Source organism: Trichomycterus rosablanca, chromosome 2 (assembly GCF_030014385.1).
Source record: "Trichomycterus rosablanca isolate fTriRos1 chromosome 2, fTriRos1.hap1, whole genome shotgun sequence".
In the NCBI taxonomy this organism is placed as follows: Eukaryota; Metazoa; Chordata; class Actinopteri; order Siluriformes; family Trichomycteridae; genus Trichomycterus; species Trichomycterus rosablanca.
The window spans coordinates 11,543,219-11,560,666 of NC_085989.1; the positions used below are offsets into that span (position 1 = coordinate 11,543,219).

At 43.4% G+C, this 17,448-nt stretch overlaps 1 protein-coding gene across 2 annotated transcripts in view; it reads right to left on the minus strand.

Annotated features, from left to right (window-relative positions):
• Positions 1–8,904: 8,904 nt before the first annotated feature.
• Positions 8,905–17,448, minus strand: part of tuft1b (tuftelin 1b) — a 77,457-nt gene continuing 68,913 nt past the window's right edge. For both annotated transcript variants that reach the window (XM_062990089.1, XM_062990088.1), the window contains 6 exons: positions 14,292–14,509; positions 13,619–13,724; positions 11,485–11,568; positions 10,531–10,622; positions 9,251–9,342; positions 8,905–9,029 (listed from right to left, as the gene is read on the minus strand). In XM_062990089.1, the coding sequence (XP_062846159.1) occupies positions 9,270–9,342; positions 10,531–10,622; positions 11,485–11,568; positions 13,619–13,724; positions 14,292–14,509 (573 nt within the window). In that variant the 3' untranslated portion in view covers positions 8,905–9,029; positions 9,251–9,269. The remainder of the gene's footprint in view (positions 9,030–9,250; positions 9,343–10,530; positions 10,623–11,484; positions 11,569–13,618; positions 13,725–14,291; positions 14,510–17,448) is intronic.

Sequence of the window (17,448 nt, forward strand, 5' to 3'; positions counted from 1 at the left end):
CTGATCCACTGATGCCACCCCCTTAATGTCTTGAGTTAAAATAAAACATAGCTGTTCGTGTAAGCTTATGACTTTAACGGTATGTAGATACTGAACAACCTAAATTATTTGCAATCTTGCATTAAGAAATGTTCTTTTGAACAGATAATACTTTCACAAAGTTTAATACTTTCACAGTCATTGGTAAATCTGCCTTTCGTACCCAATTATGATACCATCGCCTGTTACCAATTCACCTGTTTATTGATGAATATTCATATTTATAATGGTGTAACATGAATTATAGAAAGTTTTCACATTTAGGTTGCCTAGTCCCAACTGTTTTTGAAACATCAAAGACTGTATATTTACAAAATACTCAGCCAAAATATTAAACATTATAATATTATTATTATTATTATACATTATAAGATTCAGTAGAATTAACAAAGTCCAGCATTCTTCATTCATTGTTTTACTGCTGCTTTATCCTATTCAGTGTCAGAGGTTTTTAGGAACCCTAAGCAAACACCACACCACAGACAGAGGCAAGTTTGACAGGTTTATTACAAACAACAAAACAGAAGGCCTGAGGACAGGTAAAATAGGAAAGCAGTGAGGGAACCTGGAGACTGGAACAGGGGCCAGCTGACCCAACAGGAACAGTGGAGACTGGAGAGGACGCAGGGAAGCAGGTAGCAGGGGATCCAAGAGGTGACGACAACACTGGAGACTGAAGGTCAGGTGAGTGGCATGGAACAAGGGAATCCAGAAAACAACAAGAAAACAAACATTCAATGCAGGAATCCTTGGAGGGGTAAACGAGGGAACCAGGAGGCTGGGATCAAGGCAGGTGGGACTGCCAGGGACACAGGAAGGTGCGACAAGGGAACCAGGAGGCTGGGATCAAGGCAGGTGGGGTTGCCAGGGACACAGAAAGGTGCGACAAGGAAACCAGGAGGCTGGGATCAAGGCAGGTGGGACTGCTGAGGACGCAGGAAGGTGCGACGAGGGAACCAGGAGGCTGGGATCAAGGCAGGTGGGACTGCCTGCCGGCAATACAAGAAGGGTGCGAAAAGTGAACCAGGAAGCTGGGAGCAAGGCAGGTGGGACCACCGGGAACACAGGAGACAGGAAGGTGTGATGAGGGAACCAGGAGGCTAAGATCAAGGAAGGCTGGACTGCTGAGGACGCAGGAAGGTGCAACGAGGGAGCCAGGAGGCTGGGATCAAGGCAGGTGGGACGGCCAGGGACACAGTAAGGTGCGACGAGGGAACCAGGAGGCTGGGATCCAGGCAGGCGAGACCGCCGGGAGCACAGGAGACAGGAAGGTGCGACAAGGTAACCAGGAGGCTGGGATTGAGGCATGGGATTGCCAGCCGAGGACACAGGAAGGTGCAACGAGGGAACCAGGAGGCTGGGATCAAGGCAGGTGGGACGGCCAGGGACACAGTAAGGTGCGACGAGGGAACCAGGAGGCTGGGATCGAGGCATGGGACTGCCTGCCGAGGACACAGGAAGGTGCAACGAGGGAACCAAGAGGCTGGGATCAAGGCAGGCAAGACCGCCAGGAGCACAGGAGACAGGAAGGTGTGACAAGGTAACCAGGAGGATGGGATCAAGGCAGGTGGGACTGCTGAGGACACAGGAAGGTGCAACGAGGGAGCCAGGAGGCTGGGAATGAGGCAGGCGAGACTGCCGGGAACACAGAAGACAGGAAGGTTAGACGAGTAAACCAGGAGACTGGGATCAAGGCAGGTGGGACGGCCAGGGACACAGTAAGGTGCGACGAGGAAACCAGGAGGCTGGGATCAAGGCAGGCGAGACCGCCGGGAGCACAGGAGACAGGAAGGTGCGACAAGGTAACCAGGAGGCTGGGATCGAGGCATGGGACTGCCTGCCGGGGACACAGGAAGGTGCAACGAGGGAACCAGGAGGCTGGGATCGAGGCATGGGATTGCTGAGGACACAGGAAGGTGCGACAAGGAAACCAGGAGACTGCAAAAAAGGCTGGTCCGTCCGACAGGAACACTGGAAACTCGAGACGAGGAAGCTTGGCGTGTGCAGGAAAAAAACAGAAGAGCTGCTCTCTGCTGTAGCAGGGTCAGCAGGAAACCAGGGAGATGAAACCATGGAGGGACAAAAGCTAACAACAACCAGGTAACAAAAAAGGAGACACCAAGGAAATTCGACAGGTGACAAAACCCAGACGCTGACCAGAGCGTGTAACAGGTAACAAAACAGATTATCTGGCAAGGAGCGGAGCAAAACTAGCAGTCTTTAAAGGCAGATTAACGAGGAGCTAATTGGAAGCAGGTGTGCAGGCTAATTAATGGGGGAAATCTATTGGCTGATCAGTGGAGAAAAAAAGCTGGTGCAGTTCCCTTCAGCTCCACCAGGAGTCGCCAAAACTTCCCTGGGACTCCTGACAGCAAAAGGTAGGAAACCCAGACAGGTTGCCAGTCCATCACAGGGCAAACACACATACACACATTCATACACACACTTATTTCTAGGAGGATTTTTTAGTATCTCCAATGAACGTAACTGCATGTCTTTGGACTGTGGGAGGAAATCATATCAGTGCACATTGTTTGCAGAGCACCCACACAGACACTGAGAGAACATGCAAACTTCACACAGAAAGGACCTGGACCGCTCCACTTGAAAACTGAACCCAGGACCTTCTTGCTGTGAGACGACAGTGCTACCCACTGAGCCACCACACCATCCTCATTCAGCATATTGTATTGTTTTAGTAAAAAAAAGTACTTTACTTTTACTCTATACTTAACAATAATATGACTGAGAAATGGTAAAACAATGCAGAACACTAATTAAATAAACACCTGAAATGTTTTCGGATGGTTCCTGTGTAATATTGCAGAACTACGTTGTTGTTGTTGTTGGGTGATCTGGGTCCTTTCTGTATGGAGTTTGCATGTTCTCCCCATGTCCACGTGGGTTTCCTCCCACAGTCCAAAGACATGCAAGTGAGGTGAATTGGAGATACTAACTGTACACTAACTGTAACCAAAGAGTAAAACATGACATTAAAATCCTAATTAATATACAGATAAGAAAACACAATAACTGTACCATTTATGTCCACTGGGGGCGACAAATCACAGGTTAAAAAACACAGTTTAGGTCTGTCTCCTTTCTAAGGATTATTGATACAGTATATTAATTTATTAATCCTGCTCAGGATGTGCGTGGTTTATCCAAAGCAAGCTAAAAAGACTGAGAGCAGGGCAGAAATACATGGACAGGGTTCCAAACCTTAGCAGGACATTAATTACCCATTTACTTGCTTACATCTTTGGGCAGTTTAGAGCAGATAATCATCCATTTGCATGTTTTGAGGTGTGGGAGGAAACTACCCAGAGTAAATCAAAGTAAACAAACTTTTATTTTAAAAATTAAGAAACGCTGCCTCTGTAATTCTGCTTCGGTTTTTGTACTTTGCGATTTTTCTTAAAGATTTAAGTTTATTTTGATGCAGAAAATGGTAGTAAATTAAGTCCCTTTAGTAACAATATGCATCAATTATTCATGTATTCTTCTCTTAGACTTAACTATGAACTCAAGATCTGTTTTAAACTTTGAATTTTCATTCACATAATTCAGTGACTTATGGTAGTGCTTTGTATTGCCATTTAGTTTAAACTTTTAAAAAAGTTATATTATTTTTGTTTACAGGTAAATGTATGTATTGTTAAAAGATAACCGTAGTCTTTGTTTAGAGATAACAAAAGACTCAGAAAGCCAGGGGAACTTCATTCCACAGCATAAGTGCCAGTACAGAAAAAAAGCCTTTATGCAGGCGAGGTGTAAAAAGTGCTGTAACAGATTATACTGTACTTGATCCTAAATAATCATTCCTAATCATACAAAACAGTGGTTTTCAACCTGTAGTTTGTGGCTTTACCCTGGGGTGGGAGTTTTTTTTTTAAAAGACAAAATTGTACTGTACTACACTGTACCTATAGCTACAACCTCTATTTATGTAAGGTAATAACACACTTCTAATGACACGTCTGTGTCATTACATTCAAGCCAGCTGCTATTTAAATTAGCAGGTACATAAACTTAAATACACACACACTTTTTTTTCGTTGGTGCAACGAGGGAACCAGGAGGCTGGGATCAAGGCAGGCGAGACCGCCGGGAGCACAAGAGACAGGAAGGTGTGACAAGGTAACCAGGAGAATGGGATCAAGGCAGGCGAGACCGCCGGGAGCACAGGAGACAGGAAGGTGTGACAAGGTAACCAGGAGGATGGGATCAAGGCAGGTGGGACTGCTGAGGACACAGGAAGGTGCAACGAGGGAGCCAGGAGGCTGGGAATGAGGCAGGCGAGACTGCCGGGAACACAGGAGACAGGAAAGTTAGACGAGTGAACCAGGAGACTGGGATCAAGGCAGGTGGGACGGCCAGGGACACAGTAAGGTGCGACGAGGGAACCAGGAGGCTGGGATCAAGGCAGGCGAGACCGCCGGGAGCACAGGAGACAGGAAGGTGCGACAAGGTAACCAGGAGGCTGGGATCGAGGCATGGGACTGCCTGCCGGGGACACAGGAAGGTGCAACGAGGGAACCAGGAGGCTGGGATCGAGGCATGGGACTGCTGAGGACACAGGAAGGTGCGACAAGGAAACCAGGAGACTGCAAAAAAGGCTGGTCCGTCCGACAGGAACACTGGAAACTGGAAACGAGGAAGCTTGGCGTGTGCAGGAAAAAAAAACAGAAGAGCTGCTCTCTGCAGTAGCAGGGTCAGCAGGAAACCAGGGAGATGAAACCATGGAAGGACAAAAGCTAACAACAACCAGGTAACAAAAAAAGGAGACACCAAGGAAAGTCGACAGGTGACAAAACCCAGACGCTGACCAGAGAGCGTGAACAGGTAACAAAACAGATTATCTGGCAAGGAGCGGAGCAAAACTAGCAGTCTTTAAAGGCAGATTAACGAGAAGCTAATTGGAAGCAGGTGTGCAGGCTAATTAATGGGGGAAATCTATTGGCTGATCAGTGGAGAAAAAAAGCTAGTGCAGTTCCCTTCAGCTCCACCAGGAGTCGCCAAAACTTCCCTGGGACTCCTGACAGCAAAAGGTAGGAAACCCAGACAGGTTGCCAGTCCATCACAGGGCAAACACACATACACACATTCATACACACACTTACAGGGGTTGGACAATGAAACTGAAACACCTGGTTTTAGACCACAATAATTTATTAGTGACTTATAGTAGTGCTTTGTATTGCCATTTAGTTTAAACTTTTAAAAAGAGATTAGTTTTGTTTACAGGTAAATGTATGTATTGTTAAAAGATAACCGTAGTCTTTGTTTAGAGATAACAAAAGACTCAGAAAGCCAGGGGAACTTCATTCCACAGCATAAGTGCCAGTACAGATGCAGGCGAGGTGTAAAAAGTGCTGTAACAGATTATACTTGATCCTAAATAATAATTCCTAATCATACAAAACAGTGGTTTTCAACCTGTAGTTTGTGGCTTTACCCTGGGGTGGGAGTTTTTTTTTTAAATGACAAAACTGTACTGTACTACACTGTACCTATAGCTACAGCATCTATTTATGTAAGGTAATAACACACTTCTAATGACACGTCTGTGTCATTACATTCAAGCCAGCTGCTATTTAAATTAGCAGGTACATAAACTTAAATACACACACACACACTTTTTGATTTTGCTTTATTAGCTAAACATCAGAAGAATTTTTATCTATCTTCTTCTTTTCCTTGGCCTTTGTCCCGTTCGGTTGCGTGGTCGGCTATTCGGCGGATCACAATCCGCGCATCGATTTGGCACAATTTTTACGCCGGATGCCCTTCCTGACACAACCCTCCCTATTTTATCTGGGCTTGGGGCCGGCACTACAATGCACTGGTTTGTGCATCTAGTGGCTAGGTATCCATAGGACAATTCAGTGTTTCCAATTAGCCTGGTGGCATGTTTTTGGACTGTGGGAGGAAACCCACACGGACACGGGGAGAACTTGCAAACTCCGCACAGAAAGGACCCGGACCGCCCCACCTGGGGATCGAACCCAGGACCTTCTTGTTGTGAGGCGACAGTGCTACCCACTAAGACACCGTGCCGCCCTAAGAATTTTTATCTATAAAGGCAATAAATGTACAGACTCAGTGAAATGTCTGCACACTTTAACACATTCGGAATCTATGTACAACTCCAAATCAGAAGAAGTTGGGACAGTATGGAAAATGCAAATAAAATAAAAATGTGTTCCTTACATTCACTTTGACTTTTATTTAATTGCAGACAGTTTGAACCCAAGATATGAAGAGACTTAATTTGATTTGTTAATATATGTCCATTCCTGCATTTCAGGCCTGCAATACATTCCAAAAAAAGTTGGGAAACAGCAATTTAAGGCTAGTAATGAGGTGGAAAAACTGAATAATGATGTAATTCCAAACAGGTGATGTCAACAGGTGATTAATCATGGTTTGGTACAAAAGCAGCATCTAGGAAAGAGTCTTTGATGAGCAAAGATGATCAGAGGATCTCCAGAAAATTATTGAAATGTTTAAAAACAATGTACCTTAAATAAAGATTGGAAGGGATTTGCATATTTCTCCCTCTACAGTGCGTAATATCATTAAACGATTCAAGATATCAGGAGGAATTTCAGTGCGTAAATGCCAAGGGCGCAAGCTTAAGCTGAATGCCTGTGATCTTCGATCCCTCAGACGGCACTGCATCAAGAACGTGGGCAAGAGATTACTTTGGCAAACCTTTGTCAAGCACTACAATAAAGAGAACATGCACAAATGCCCCTTTACTGTGCAAAAAAGAAGCCTTATGTTAAGCGGCGTCGACTTCTCTGGGCTCGGAGGCATCTAGGATGGACCATCACACAGTGGAAACGTGTATTGTGGTTAGATGAATCAGCATTCCAGATCTTTTTTGGGAAAAATGGACGCCGTGTGCTCCGAACCAAAGATGAAAAGGACCATCCAGACTGCTATCAGCAACAAGTCCAAAAGCCAGGGTCTGTCATGGTATGGGGTGTGTCAGTGCCCTTGGTAAAGGTCATTTACATTTCTGTGATGGCAGCATTAATGCAGAAAAGTACATTGAGATCTTAGAGCAACATGTGCTGCCTTCTAGACGTCATCTTTTCCAGGGACGTCCATGCATTTTTCAACAAGACAATACAAAACCCCAAGCAGCACATTACAAAGGCATGGCTGAGGAAGAAGAGGGTATAGGTACTGGACTGGCCTGCCTGCAATCCTGACCTGTCCCAAATAGAGAATGTGTGGAGAATTTTGAAACGAAAAATGCGACAACAACGACCCCGTACTGTTGTACATCTTAAGACGTGTTTGCAGGAAGAACGAGACAAAATAAAACCTGAAACACTAATTCACGGTGCAATGTGCACAATTCTGAATCTTTACCCAACCAATTGTATAGTGACAGCTAGATGTGGTTTAAGCAAAATATGTAGCAAAAAAAAAAGATAGTTGGAGGATGAATAGAGGGGTAATTGGTGACTGTTGTAATTAATGTTCCATTCTATTTAACCTCTTTTACTCTGTTGTGTGTCAGCCTTTTTGTGACTTCCTATACTGCCTGTGGTGAGAATCGAAGGAACGGCAACCCGTACCCATTTCTTTTCGGTTCTCCTGGCTGCCCAACAGGAACTGAAGTGGACTTTTGTATATAATCTGCACTCTTAGCTGTTCATATGCACTTTTTAATGTGCAGCGTACAAGACAGACATATTTACATATTTTTTGCTTTATTAGGACCTCAAAAGTCATAAATAGAGACATACAAGCAACATATGAACTATACAGCTTCTATGAACAGCAGGAAGTGTTTGGATTTACATTAATATTAAGACTGGAAGAAAGAGCTTTGTAATAAAAGGCAGAAGCTCTGATCATATTTACACAGTTTGCATATAAATCAAAACTTTGATTTTCCAACCTTTACTGTAAATCCTCAATACAAACTAACCCCCTACTCAACATTTCTTTGTCACTAAACATTGATCATGCAGTATCAAACAGATTGAGTTAGAATATGCTAGAAAACAAATATGCTTCAATATTAGTTTGAATTAATTATGGTCTTAAGGTCTTTTACACTGTTACAGCCATAAGATTAAAACCACCTCCTTGTTTCTACACTCACTGTCCATTTTATCAGATCCACTTACCATATAGAATCACTTTGTAGTTCTACAATTACTGACTCTAGTTCATCTGTTACTCTGCATGCTATTTTAGCCTGCTTTCATCCTGTTCTTCAATGGTCAGGACCCCCACAGGACCACTACAGAGTAGGTATTATTTGGGTGGTGGATAATTCTCAGCACTGGTATTGTACTGATATGAGTGGATAAGACACAGCAGCCCTGATGGAGTTTTTAAACACCTCACTGTCACTGCTGGACTGAAAATAGTCCACCAATCAAAAATATCCAGCCAACAGCGCCCCGTGGGCAGCGTCCTGTGACCACTGCTGAAGGTCTAGAAGATGACCAACTCAAACAGCAGCAATAGATGAGCGATCATCTCTGACTTTACATCTCCAAGGTGGACCAACTAGGTAGGAGTGTCTAATAGAGTGGACAGTGAGTGGACACGGTATTTAAAAGCTCCAGCAGCGCTGCTGTGTCTGATCCACTCATACCAGCACAACACACACTAACACACCACCACCATGTCATTGTCACTGCAGTGCTGAGAATGATCCACCACCTAAATTATACCTGCTCTGTGGTGGTCCTGTGGGGGTCCTGACCATTGAAGGACAGCATGAAAGGGGGCTAACAAAGCATGCAGAGTAACAGATGGACTACAGTCAGTAATTGTAAACCTACTAAGTGCTTCTATATGGTAAGTGGAGCCAATAAAATGAACAATGTGTTTAGAAACAAGGAGGTGGTTTTAACGTTATGGCTGATCGATGTAGGTGTTATGGTCCTCTTTTTCTGTGGTTGATTCGTAGTTTTTAACTGAGGTTTCTTCAGCCAGCCAAGTTCAGTTTTCACCTATATGCAAGTACATAGAGCAAAGTTAATTACAACAAACATTATTCAATTAACACAATATGAATTCATTTCTTATTATATTTCTTATGAGTAATATTAACTATTAAATTATGCTTTGCCAGGCTGCTACTACAGACGATAAAGGTCTGTGATCATTTATAAGAACACCTAGAGAGAATAGATTAAGATATTTGATACATATTTAGTGTAAAGTGGCATACCTTCCTGTTTTTCTCCTGCTCAGGACTTGGTCTCAATCACTTTAATGAAGGGAAGGGATTTGTTTCCAGAACTTGTTGGTGTCAGAGCCTTGCTGTGAATCAACAAAACAGTTGCCATTACTACATAAAAGTGGACAATGCACCATGCAAGTTCCAATCTGCAAGCTGATTCTGTGACTGAAAATTTAGGACAGTAAGAAAAATGTCAATTAAAAAAATATCCTTTTGGAAACTGACCTTAAATGATTCTCAAAACCTCAAATGAAAATGTGGCTGCTCAGGTGGCGCAGTGGTAAAAACACACGCTGGAACCAGAGCTGGATCTCGAATACATTGTATCAAATCTCAGCTCTGCCTGCCGGCCGTCTAAGGCTGAGCAGCCACATGAACAACGATTGGCCTGTTGTTCGGATATGGGCGGGATTAACCGGATAGTTATGAGGTCTCTCTCTCATAACTAATGCAGTTACGACCTCTGCTGGCTGATTGATGGCGCCTGCACAGAGATGAGAAAAGAGTGCTCTCAGGGTGTGTCTCTCCGTACACAACACTGAGCTGCACTGCACTTGTCAAAGTGTAGGTGATAAGATGCATACGGCATGCCCACGTGTCGGAGGGGGCGTGGGTTAGCTTCATTCTCCTCAATCAGGAGCAGGGACCAGCATTAGTAAGAGGATGATTGATGGGCTGAAACTGGATGCGCTAAAGTGGGAGAAAAAGGAAAAAAAAAAAAGAAAAGGAAAGCAAATGCAAAAATCTACTTTGGGGTAGACAGAGATGTGGAAGGCCTGCCAATAGAGAGCTTGACCTTTACTAAATCGCAAACAAAACTCTACAGTTACATTTAAAACATTACAAATGTCACTGTAACCTAACCTCAAGCCGAGTTGATCAGATAACACCAAAATAAGACTTCACACAGACTTGTGGCTGGTGGTTCTGAAATGTCTCAAAACTGCTTATCTGAAAGAGTAATTTCCCTGCCATGACTGGAAACAATTTAGCAAGACATTTTAAAACAATGTGTCTCTGATGATGGTGAAAGTTTATAAAGTCACCAAATAAAATGACTCATATGCAGCCATTATTTCTATTATATGTTATGCATCTTTCTCCCATTTATCTCTCAATTTAGCGTAGTCAATTTGTCTTCTGCTGCTGGGGGATCCCTGATTGCAGTCGACACGCAACCCTTAACGGAACCCTTTTTCACCCATGCATTCTGCACAGGAGTGTGTGTGGTGTGTGTGTGTGGTGTGTGTGTGTGTGTGAAAGCTTACCTGTAGACAATTTGAGCTTCTCTCTCAGAGGTAAGAGAACTAGATGTCTGATCACCTAAGCAGACCTCCAACCGGTCCCGCATCTCCCTGTTCTGTAGAATAAAAAGGAACAGTTAAGCTGGTGTAATGATATTTCAATGCACAGTGACAATATAAGCATCATGAGCTTGGGTGTGGCCGCTTGTTAACCGATGACGGACAAAGACATCTATGTTCGACTAATGATGTTAGCTAAAATGTCTTTAAGAACGCCTCACACACACACACACACACACACACACACACACACACACACACACACACACACACACACACACACACACACACACACACACACACACACACACACACACACACACACACACACACACACACACACACACACACACACACACACACACACACACACACACACACACACACACACACACACAGTAGCCTAGTGGTTAAGGTACTGGACTAGTAACCAGAAGGTCGCTGGTTCAAGTCACACCACTGCCAGGTTGCTGCTGATGGGCCCTTGAGCAAGGCCCTTAACCCTCAATTGCTCACACTGTATACTGTAAGTCGCTTTGGATAAAGGCTTCTGCTTAATGCTGCAAATGTAAATGTAAATACACACTCATACACAGACCCATTCACCTATAGGGCAACCTACAGGTTTCCCAATAATTCAGATATTTAGTTCTGAATTTTGTGTAATTTGGTTTATTCTAATTGGGTTTGCAGATTCCTGAGTCTTTATATTGTTAGTGTGTGTAAGTAATGTGTCACACACACTCATACACAGACCCATTCTTCCCCCAGCATACTAGTGGCCAATTTTCTGTACTGAAGGTACCCAGCAAACCGGTAGCATAGCTAAGGTTCGAGTGGTGGTGCGCTAGCAGAATAGCCCACTGTGCCATTCGGGCATAAATCTTCATAAATTTTAAATAGCCACTCATTACTAACCTCTGCCTCCAGAAACGCCACTTTCTCCTCTAGATCACCAATCACACGCCCTCTCTCCTCCATCATAATTCCTGCTTTCTGAAGCTGTTAGTGCACAAAACAGACAAACTCATGATTATTATAAAAAGCCAATCATCCGCCCCCACACACGCTCACTATTACACTGTATTACTTGAATGCAGTATAAATAAAATGTGCAAAGAAATCAGGTGGGTACTCCCAATCTAAAAAACTTTTCTCCCAATCTAGTCATTTCCAGTTTCCAGTCAGTCCTGTTTGCGACACCTCTGCCACTTGTACGACAAACTCCCCTGAATGAGCAATTTAAGCAAAGCAGGCCACCCACTCTTGGCTAGAATCCCCCCTTTTTTTTAAAGTTCCCTCAGGGTTCTGTACTTGGTCCTCTACTGTTCCCTATCTACACCCAGTAAGATCTCTGTAAGGTCATATCCTACCATAGCTTCTCTTACCACTTTTATGCAGATGATAATCAGGTCATTCTGTCATTCCCTACTTCAGACACACAAGTCTCAGCTCGCATCTCAGCATGTCTGGCAGACAGTCTCCAACCCAAGATCTTTCTTAATAACTGCCAGATCAAACCATCTGACAATGCATGCAACCTTGGTGTTGTCTTGAATAGCCAGCTGCTATTGTAGCAAACATGACAAGATCATGCTGATTCCTCCTTTATAACATCAAAAAGGTTCAACCATTTCTCTCTATGGAAGGCACTAAGATTCTTGTCCAATCTCTTGTCATCTCAAGGCTGGACTACTGCAAGTCCTTCCTTGCAGTTGCTATCATGTCCACTATTAAGCCCCTGCCTGTCTTTCAACCAACCCAAACACTGTCACATCACCCCACTTCTGCGTTCTTTTCACTGGCTTCCTGTAGCTGCCTGCATTCAGTTTAAAACGATGCTTGACTTTAAAGACAGAAAAGGACCAACCCCAAGCTACCCTGCACTGTACCTTGAAAGACAGACATCAGAAATAGCTTAGAAATAGCATTTAAACTTCTTCCATAGTGAAATATTCATATTTTATATAGAACTATGTTCTCTGGATTGTTTTACTATTCAATTAAGAATTAGAAAGCAGTAGTAATATTCACAGGTTATCGAGCATCTTATATAAATGGTAGGGATGTCCCGATCATGTTTTTTTGTTCCCGATCCCGATCATTAATTTTGATCCTGATCCGATACCGAGTCTCAAACCGATACTTGTATTTTCTAGATATTGTCTAGATAAGAACTGGATAATACTGTTCACACAGTTCACACTTCAAGTACATTACAGTTATTCAAATTAATCCAATGTATATGTTTAACAACTGAATAGCTCTGCAGTGCTGTAGGAAAAAAATTGCCTGCATCCAAGCTATTGCTTAATGTTCTTTTATTTTTCCAAAATAAAACTAAAACTTAGTGCAGCATTGTAGTAGTAAAACTAGAACACTTAAAATGAAGTGAAGGTTCTTTTTGAGGAAAATCAGCGTCTCTGCCGTGTTAGCGGACAGCCGGTTCCTCTTCTCATCATATAATAATAAACTCGCTGTATTCGACTGAGTGTTTATTTTTTAGGTGCCGTATCAAATTGGTAGATCGTTTGGTTAAATGATATCTGGTTTGTTTATGAGCCACCGTACTTGTAGGCGTGTTGTAACTAAGCCAATCAGAGTGCTTGATACTTGTGCTGTATGTTATGGTCTTGAAATTTTTACACTTGGATTAAAAGTTATTGTTTTGTAAACCGGAGTGATCCTTGACTCACACACCATATAAATAGTAAAATTCTACAGTAATGAACGCAGCTCTGCTACTACCGCCTCGTGAAATGCTCACATTGCAGACATTACACTTCACTGTTGGACTCTCTGTTTACAACACTTGCTTGACCGCTGATGTAAAACGAGGGATCAGGCTTAGGATCGGGCTTAGAAAAGCCGATACCGATCAGTTAAAAAATGCCTGGATCGGGACATCCCTAATAAATGGAAAGTAAAAGTCAGAGCACTGCATGAATGAGTGTAGCGAGAAGGGGGCATAATCACTAACAGTAAGTCTGAGTGTGTCAAATCTGTCTGAGAGTGTATTAACATGCATACACACTGATATGAAAAGTGTCACCTGTTCAATCATATGTCTGACTTTCCTCTGCTGGCTCTTCAGCATGTCATCCAAGTGATGGTGTTTTTCCTTTTTAACAGCCAACTCATTCTCCAGCTCTTTGCACCTAGAACACACACCCACACACACATATACACACACTTACTTAAATCAGACCTGTTCTACATGTACAAAAAGTTTCCAACTAGCAGCTCCCTATTGCTCTGCCGTCTCAATGGCAAGAGACTGAGATCATACGGATGCTTCCTGATGCTGCCTTGCTCCCTGATGGTGCTGGCATGAGGAGGTTGCTCCATTCCCAGTCCCTGCAGAGGATGTTGCTATGCCCCCAGTCCTGGGAAAAGACATCGCCCTGCTCCCAGTGTACACTTCATGCTCTCTGGACTGCTGAATTGACCTGGCTTACATGTGTCCACTGTCATGCCACTATCCGGTACAATGCCCAGGCTTCCATTTGTGGGTAGGTTCTGATCCTCAGTCTTATCAGACTTCCAGTTTCATCTCCAGCCCTGTTGCTGGTCCCAGCCGGCCCTCCAGGCCTGTTGCTGGCTTTTCAGTCTTGTTGCCGTCCCAGCTAGTCCATTTATTCTTGCAAGTTCATATCTATCTATTCTAGATAATCAGCCTATAATAAAGTACTATAATAAACTGTATATAATATTTAATGTCCCACCTTTTTCCCTCTTCTCCATCTTTTAGTGCTTGTAGTTCCTTAAGTGCAGCCTCATCAGCTGCCATCTTATCCCGAAGGCTGGTGTTCTTCTCTTCCAAATCTCCCAAAAACCTTTGAAGTTCCTCCATGCAACGTTCTTGTTCCTCAGCTTTACTCTGGACCTCAAGTACACGCTCATTCTGTTCCTTCAGACGCCGCTGGTATTCAAGGTTCTCTGCCTGAAATGGGTAACAGAGGCTAGGTTTGGGTAATATACAGATACCAATAATAGATGGAATTTATTTTAACAGAACATTTCAAGGATTCAATGATTTCTGTAATTATTCCTATTCTGTTATTAACCATGATATATTTATGCATATAGCAGCTAAGACTATGGTAAGCTTTGGGGCATGATCTCCTAATTTCTTGTAAATAAATGAAATACAGTTGGGGCCCATAGGGCTTATTTGACTGCACCCATATGCACCAGTGGCATATCTGCCACAGAAAGCCTGGTAGGTCACAGGGAGAAATCTGACTCGGCAGTGAAACTACACACAAACAAAACACAAACACACTACAAACCAAACACAAATGCGCCTCATCAATGGAGTCACAAATGCTCACATTAAAGTAAAGCAGGAGTTAGCAAAAGTGGAGACCTGAATATGAGTGACATCACCAATAATGGCATTTGATCTCATACAACTGTGATCCACAAGTCTTATAATAGAAAAGGTTTGGAAGTTTGCAATGGTCTCAGAAAGCAAATCCAAAGGTTCCAAATGCATCTGTACAAACAACTCCATAGTGGTTAAGTTACTGGACTAGGGATGCATCAATACCATTTTTTCCCAACTGAGTACAAGTACAAGTACATGTATTTTTATACTTGCCGATACCGATACCAATACCTATTTAGAATGATGGAGTTAATAAGTTAATGGAGTTAATGAGTTGGAGGTTAATAAATATTTTTGCAATGTTGGTGTTTTGTTGTTATGTTTTGTAGAGAACGATCAGGTCAGAAATACTGTAAAACGTGTGTGTGCCGGTGTATTCTGATATAAACTATATTATCCCCCTGTCCCACCTGTTTACACTCCTCTCCTGCGTTTCCCCTCACACCGTATCCTGCGTTCTCATTGGCTGTTCGACATGTCACTCATTCCCAGTCGCACATCTCAGATCAGATATCTGACGTGCTAGAAAACTCGATCCGGTCGCCGCGCGCTCGGCGAGCCGGTCGAATCGAGTTGTTGGATAGTTCACACTTAGAGATTGAGAGCCGAGTTTTGATTGCCGAGCGAATGCCGAGTTGCTCCCGAGCCGGCAAATCTAGTGCAGACCAGTCGCCGAGCGAAAATCAGGGCAAAAATCGTGTAGTGTGAACTAGGCATAACGCAGCAACCTGCACTAGGCACACGGTATCGGATGTTTAGTATCGGAGCCTCGTTTGCGAGTACGAGTACAAGTTAATGAGCACGGTATCGGGCAAATACCCGATACCAGTATCGGTACTCATGCATCTCTATACTGGACTAGTAATGAAAAGGTTGCTGGTTCAAACCTCACCATTGCCAGGTTGCCCCTGTTGGGTCCTTGAGCAAGGCCCTTAACCCTCAATTGCTTAGACTGTATACTGTCACAGTACTGTATACTGTCACAGTGTTGCTGACCACACTGCCATAGAAAGCCTTCTAAAGGAGAGTTTTGTGAGCGCATAAAACAAAGACTGACCAGACGTATGTTTTAAAGAGAAATTGTGAGGCATTTACAGTGGGGCCAAAAAGTATTTAGTCAGCCACTGATTGTGCAGGTTCTCCTACTTAGAAAGATGAGAGAGGTCTGTAATTTTCATCATAGGTACACTTCAACTATGAGAGACAAAATGAGAAAAAAAAATCCAGGAACTCACATTGTAGGATTTTTAAAGAATTTATTTGTAAATTATGGTGGAAAATAAGTATTTGGTCAATAACAAAAGTTCAACTCAATACTTTGTAACATAACCTTTGTTGGCAATGACAGAGGTCAAACGTTTCCTGTAAGTCTTCACCAGGTTTGCACACACTGTAGCTGGTATTTTGGCCCATTCCTCCATGCAGATCTCCTCTAGAGCAGTGATGTTTTGGGGCTGTCGCTGGGCAACACGGACTCCACAAATTTTCTATGGGGTTGAGGTCTGGAGACTGGCTAGGCCTCTCCAGGACCTTGAAATGCTTTTTACGGAGCCACTCCTTCGTTGCCCGAGCGGTGTGTTTGGGATCATTGTCATGCTGGAAGACCCAGCCACGTTTCATCTTCAATGCTCTCACTGATGGAAGGAGGTTTTGGCTTAAAATCTCACGATACATGGCCCCGTTCATTCTTCCCTTAACACGGATCAGTCGTCCTGTCCCCTTTGCAGAAAAACAGCCCCAAAGCATGATGTTTCCACCCCCATGCTTCACAGTAGGTATGGTGTTCTTGGGATGCAACACAGCATTCTTCTTCCTCCAAACACGACGAGTTGAGTTTTTACCAAAAAAGTTCCATTTTGGTTTCATCTGACCACATGATATTCTCCCAGTCCTCTTCTGGATCATCCATATGCTCTCTGGCAAACTTCAGACGGGCCTGGACATGTACTGGCTTAAGCAGGGGGACACGCCTGGCACTGCAGGATTTGAGTCCCTCTCGGCGTAGTGTGTTTACTGATGGTAGCCTTTGTTACTTTGGTCCCAGCTCTCTGCAGGTCATTCATCAGGTCCCTCTGTGTAGTTCTGGGATTTTTGCTTCCATTTTCTTACAATTGCTCCCACAGTTGATTTATTTACACCAACCTGCTTGCCTATTGTAGATTTACTCTTCCCAGCCTGGTGCAGGTCTACAATTTTCTTCCTGGTGTCCTTCGACAGCTCTTTGGTCTTGGCCATGGTTGAGTTTGGAGTCTGACTGTTTGAGGCTGTGGACAGGTGTCTTTTATACAGATAACGAGGTCAAACAGGTGCCATTAATACAGGTAACGATTGGAGGACAGAAGAGCTTCTTAAAGAATAAGTTACAGGTCTGTGAGAGCCAGAAATCTTGCTTGTTTGTTATTGACCAAATACTTATTTTCCACCATAATTTACGAATAAATTCTTTAAAAATCCTACAATGTGATTTCCTGGATTTTTTTTTCTCATTTTGT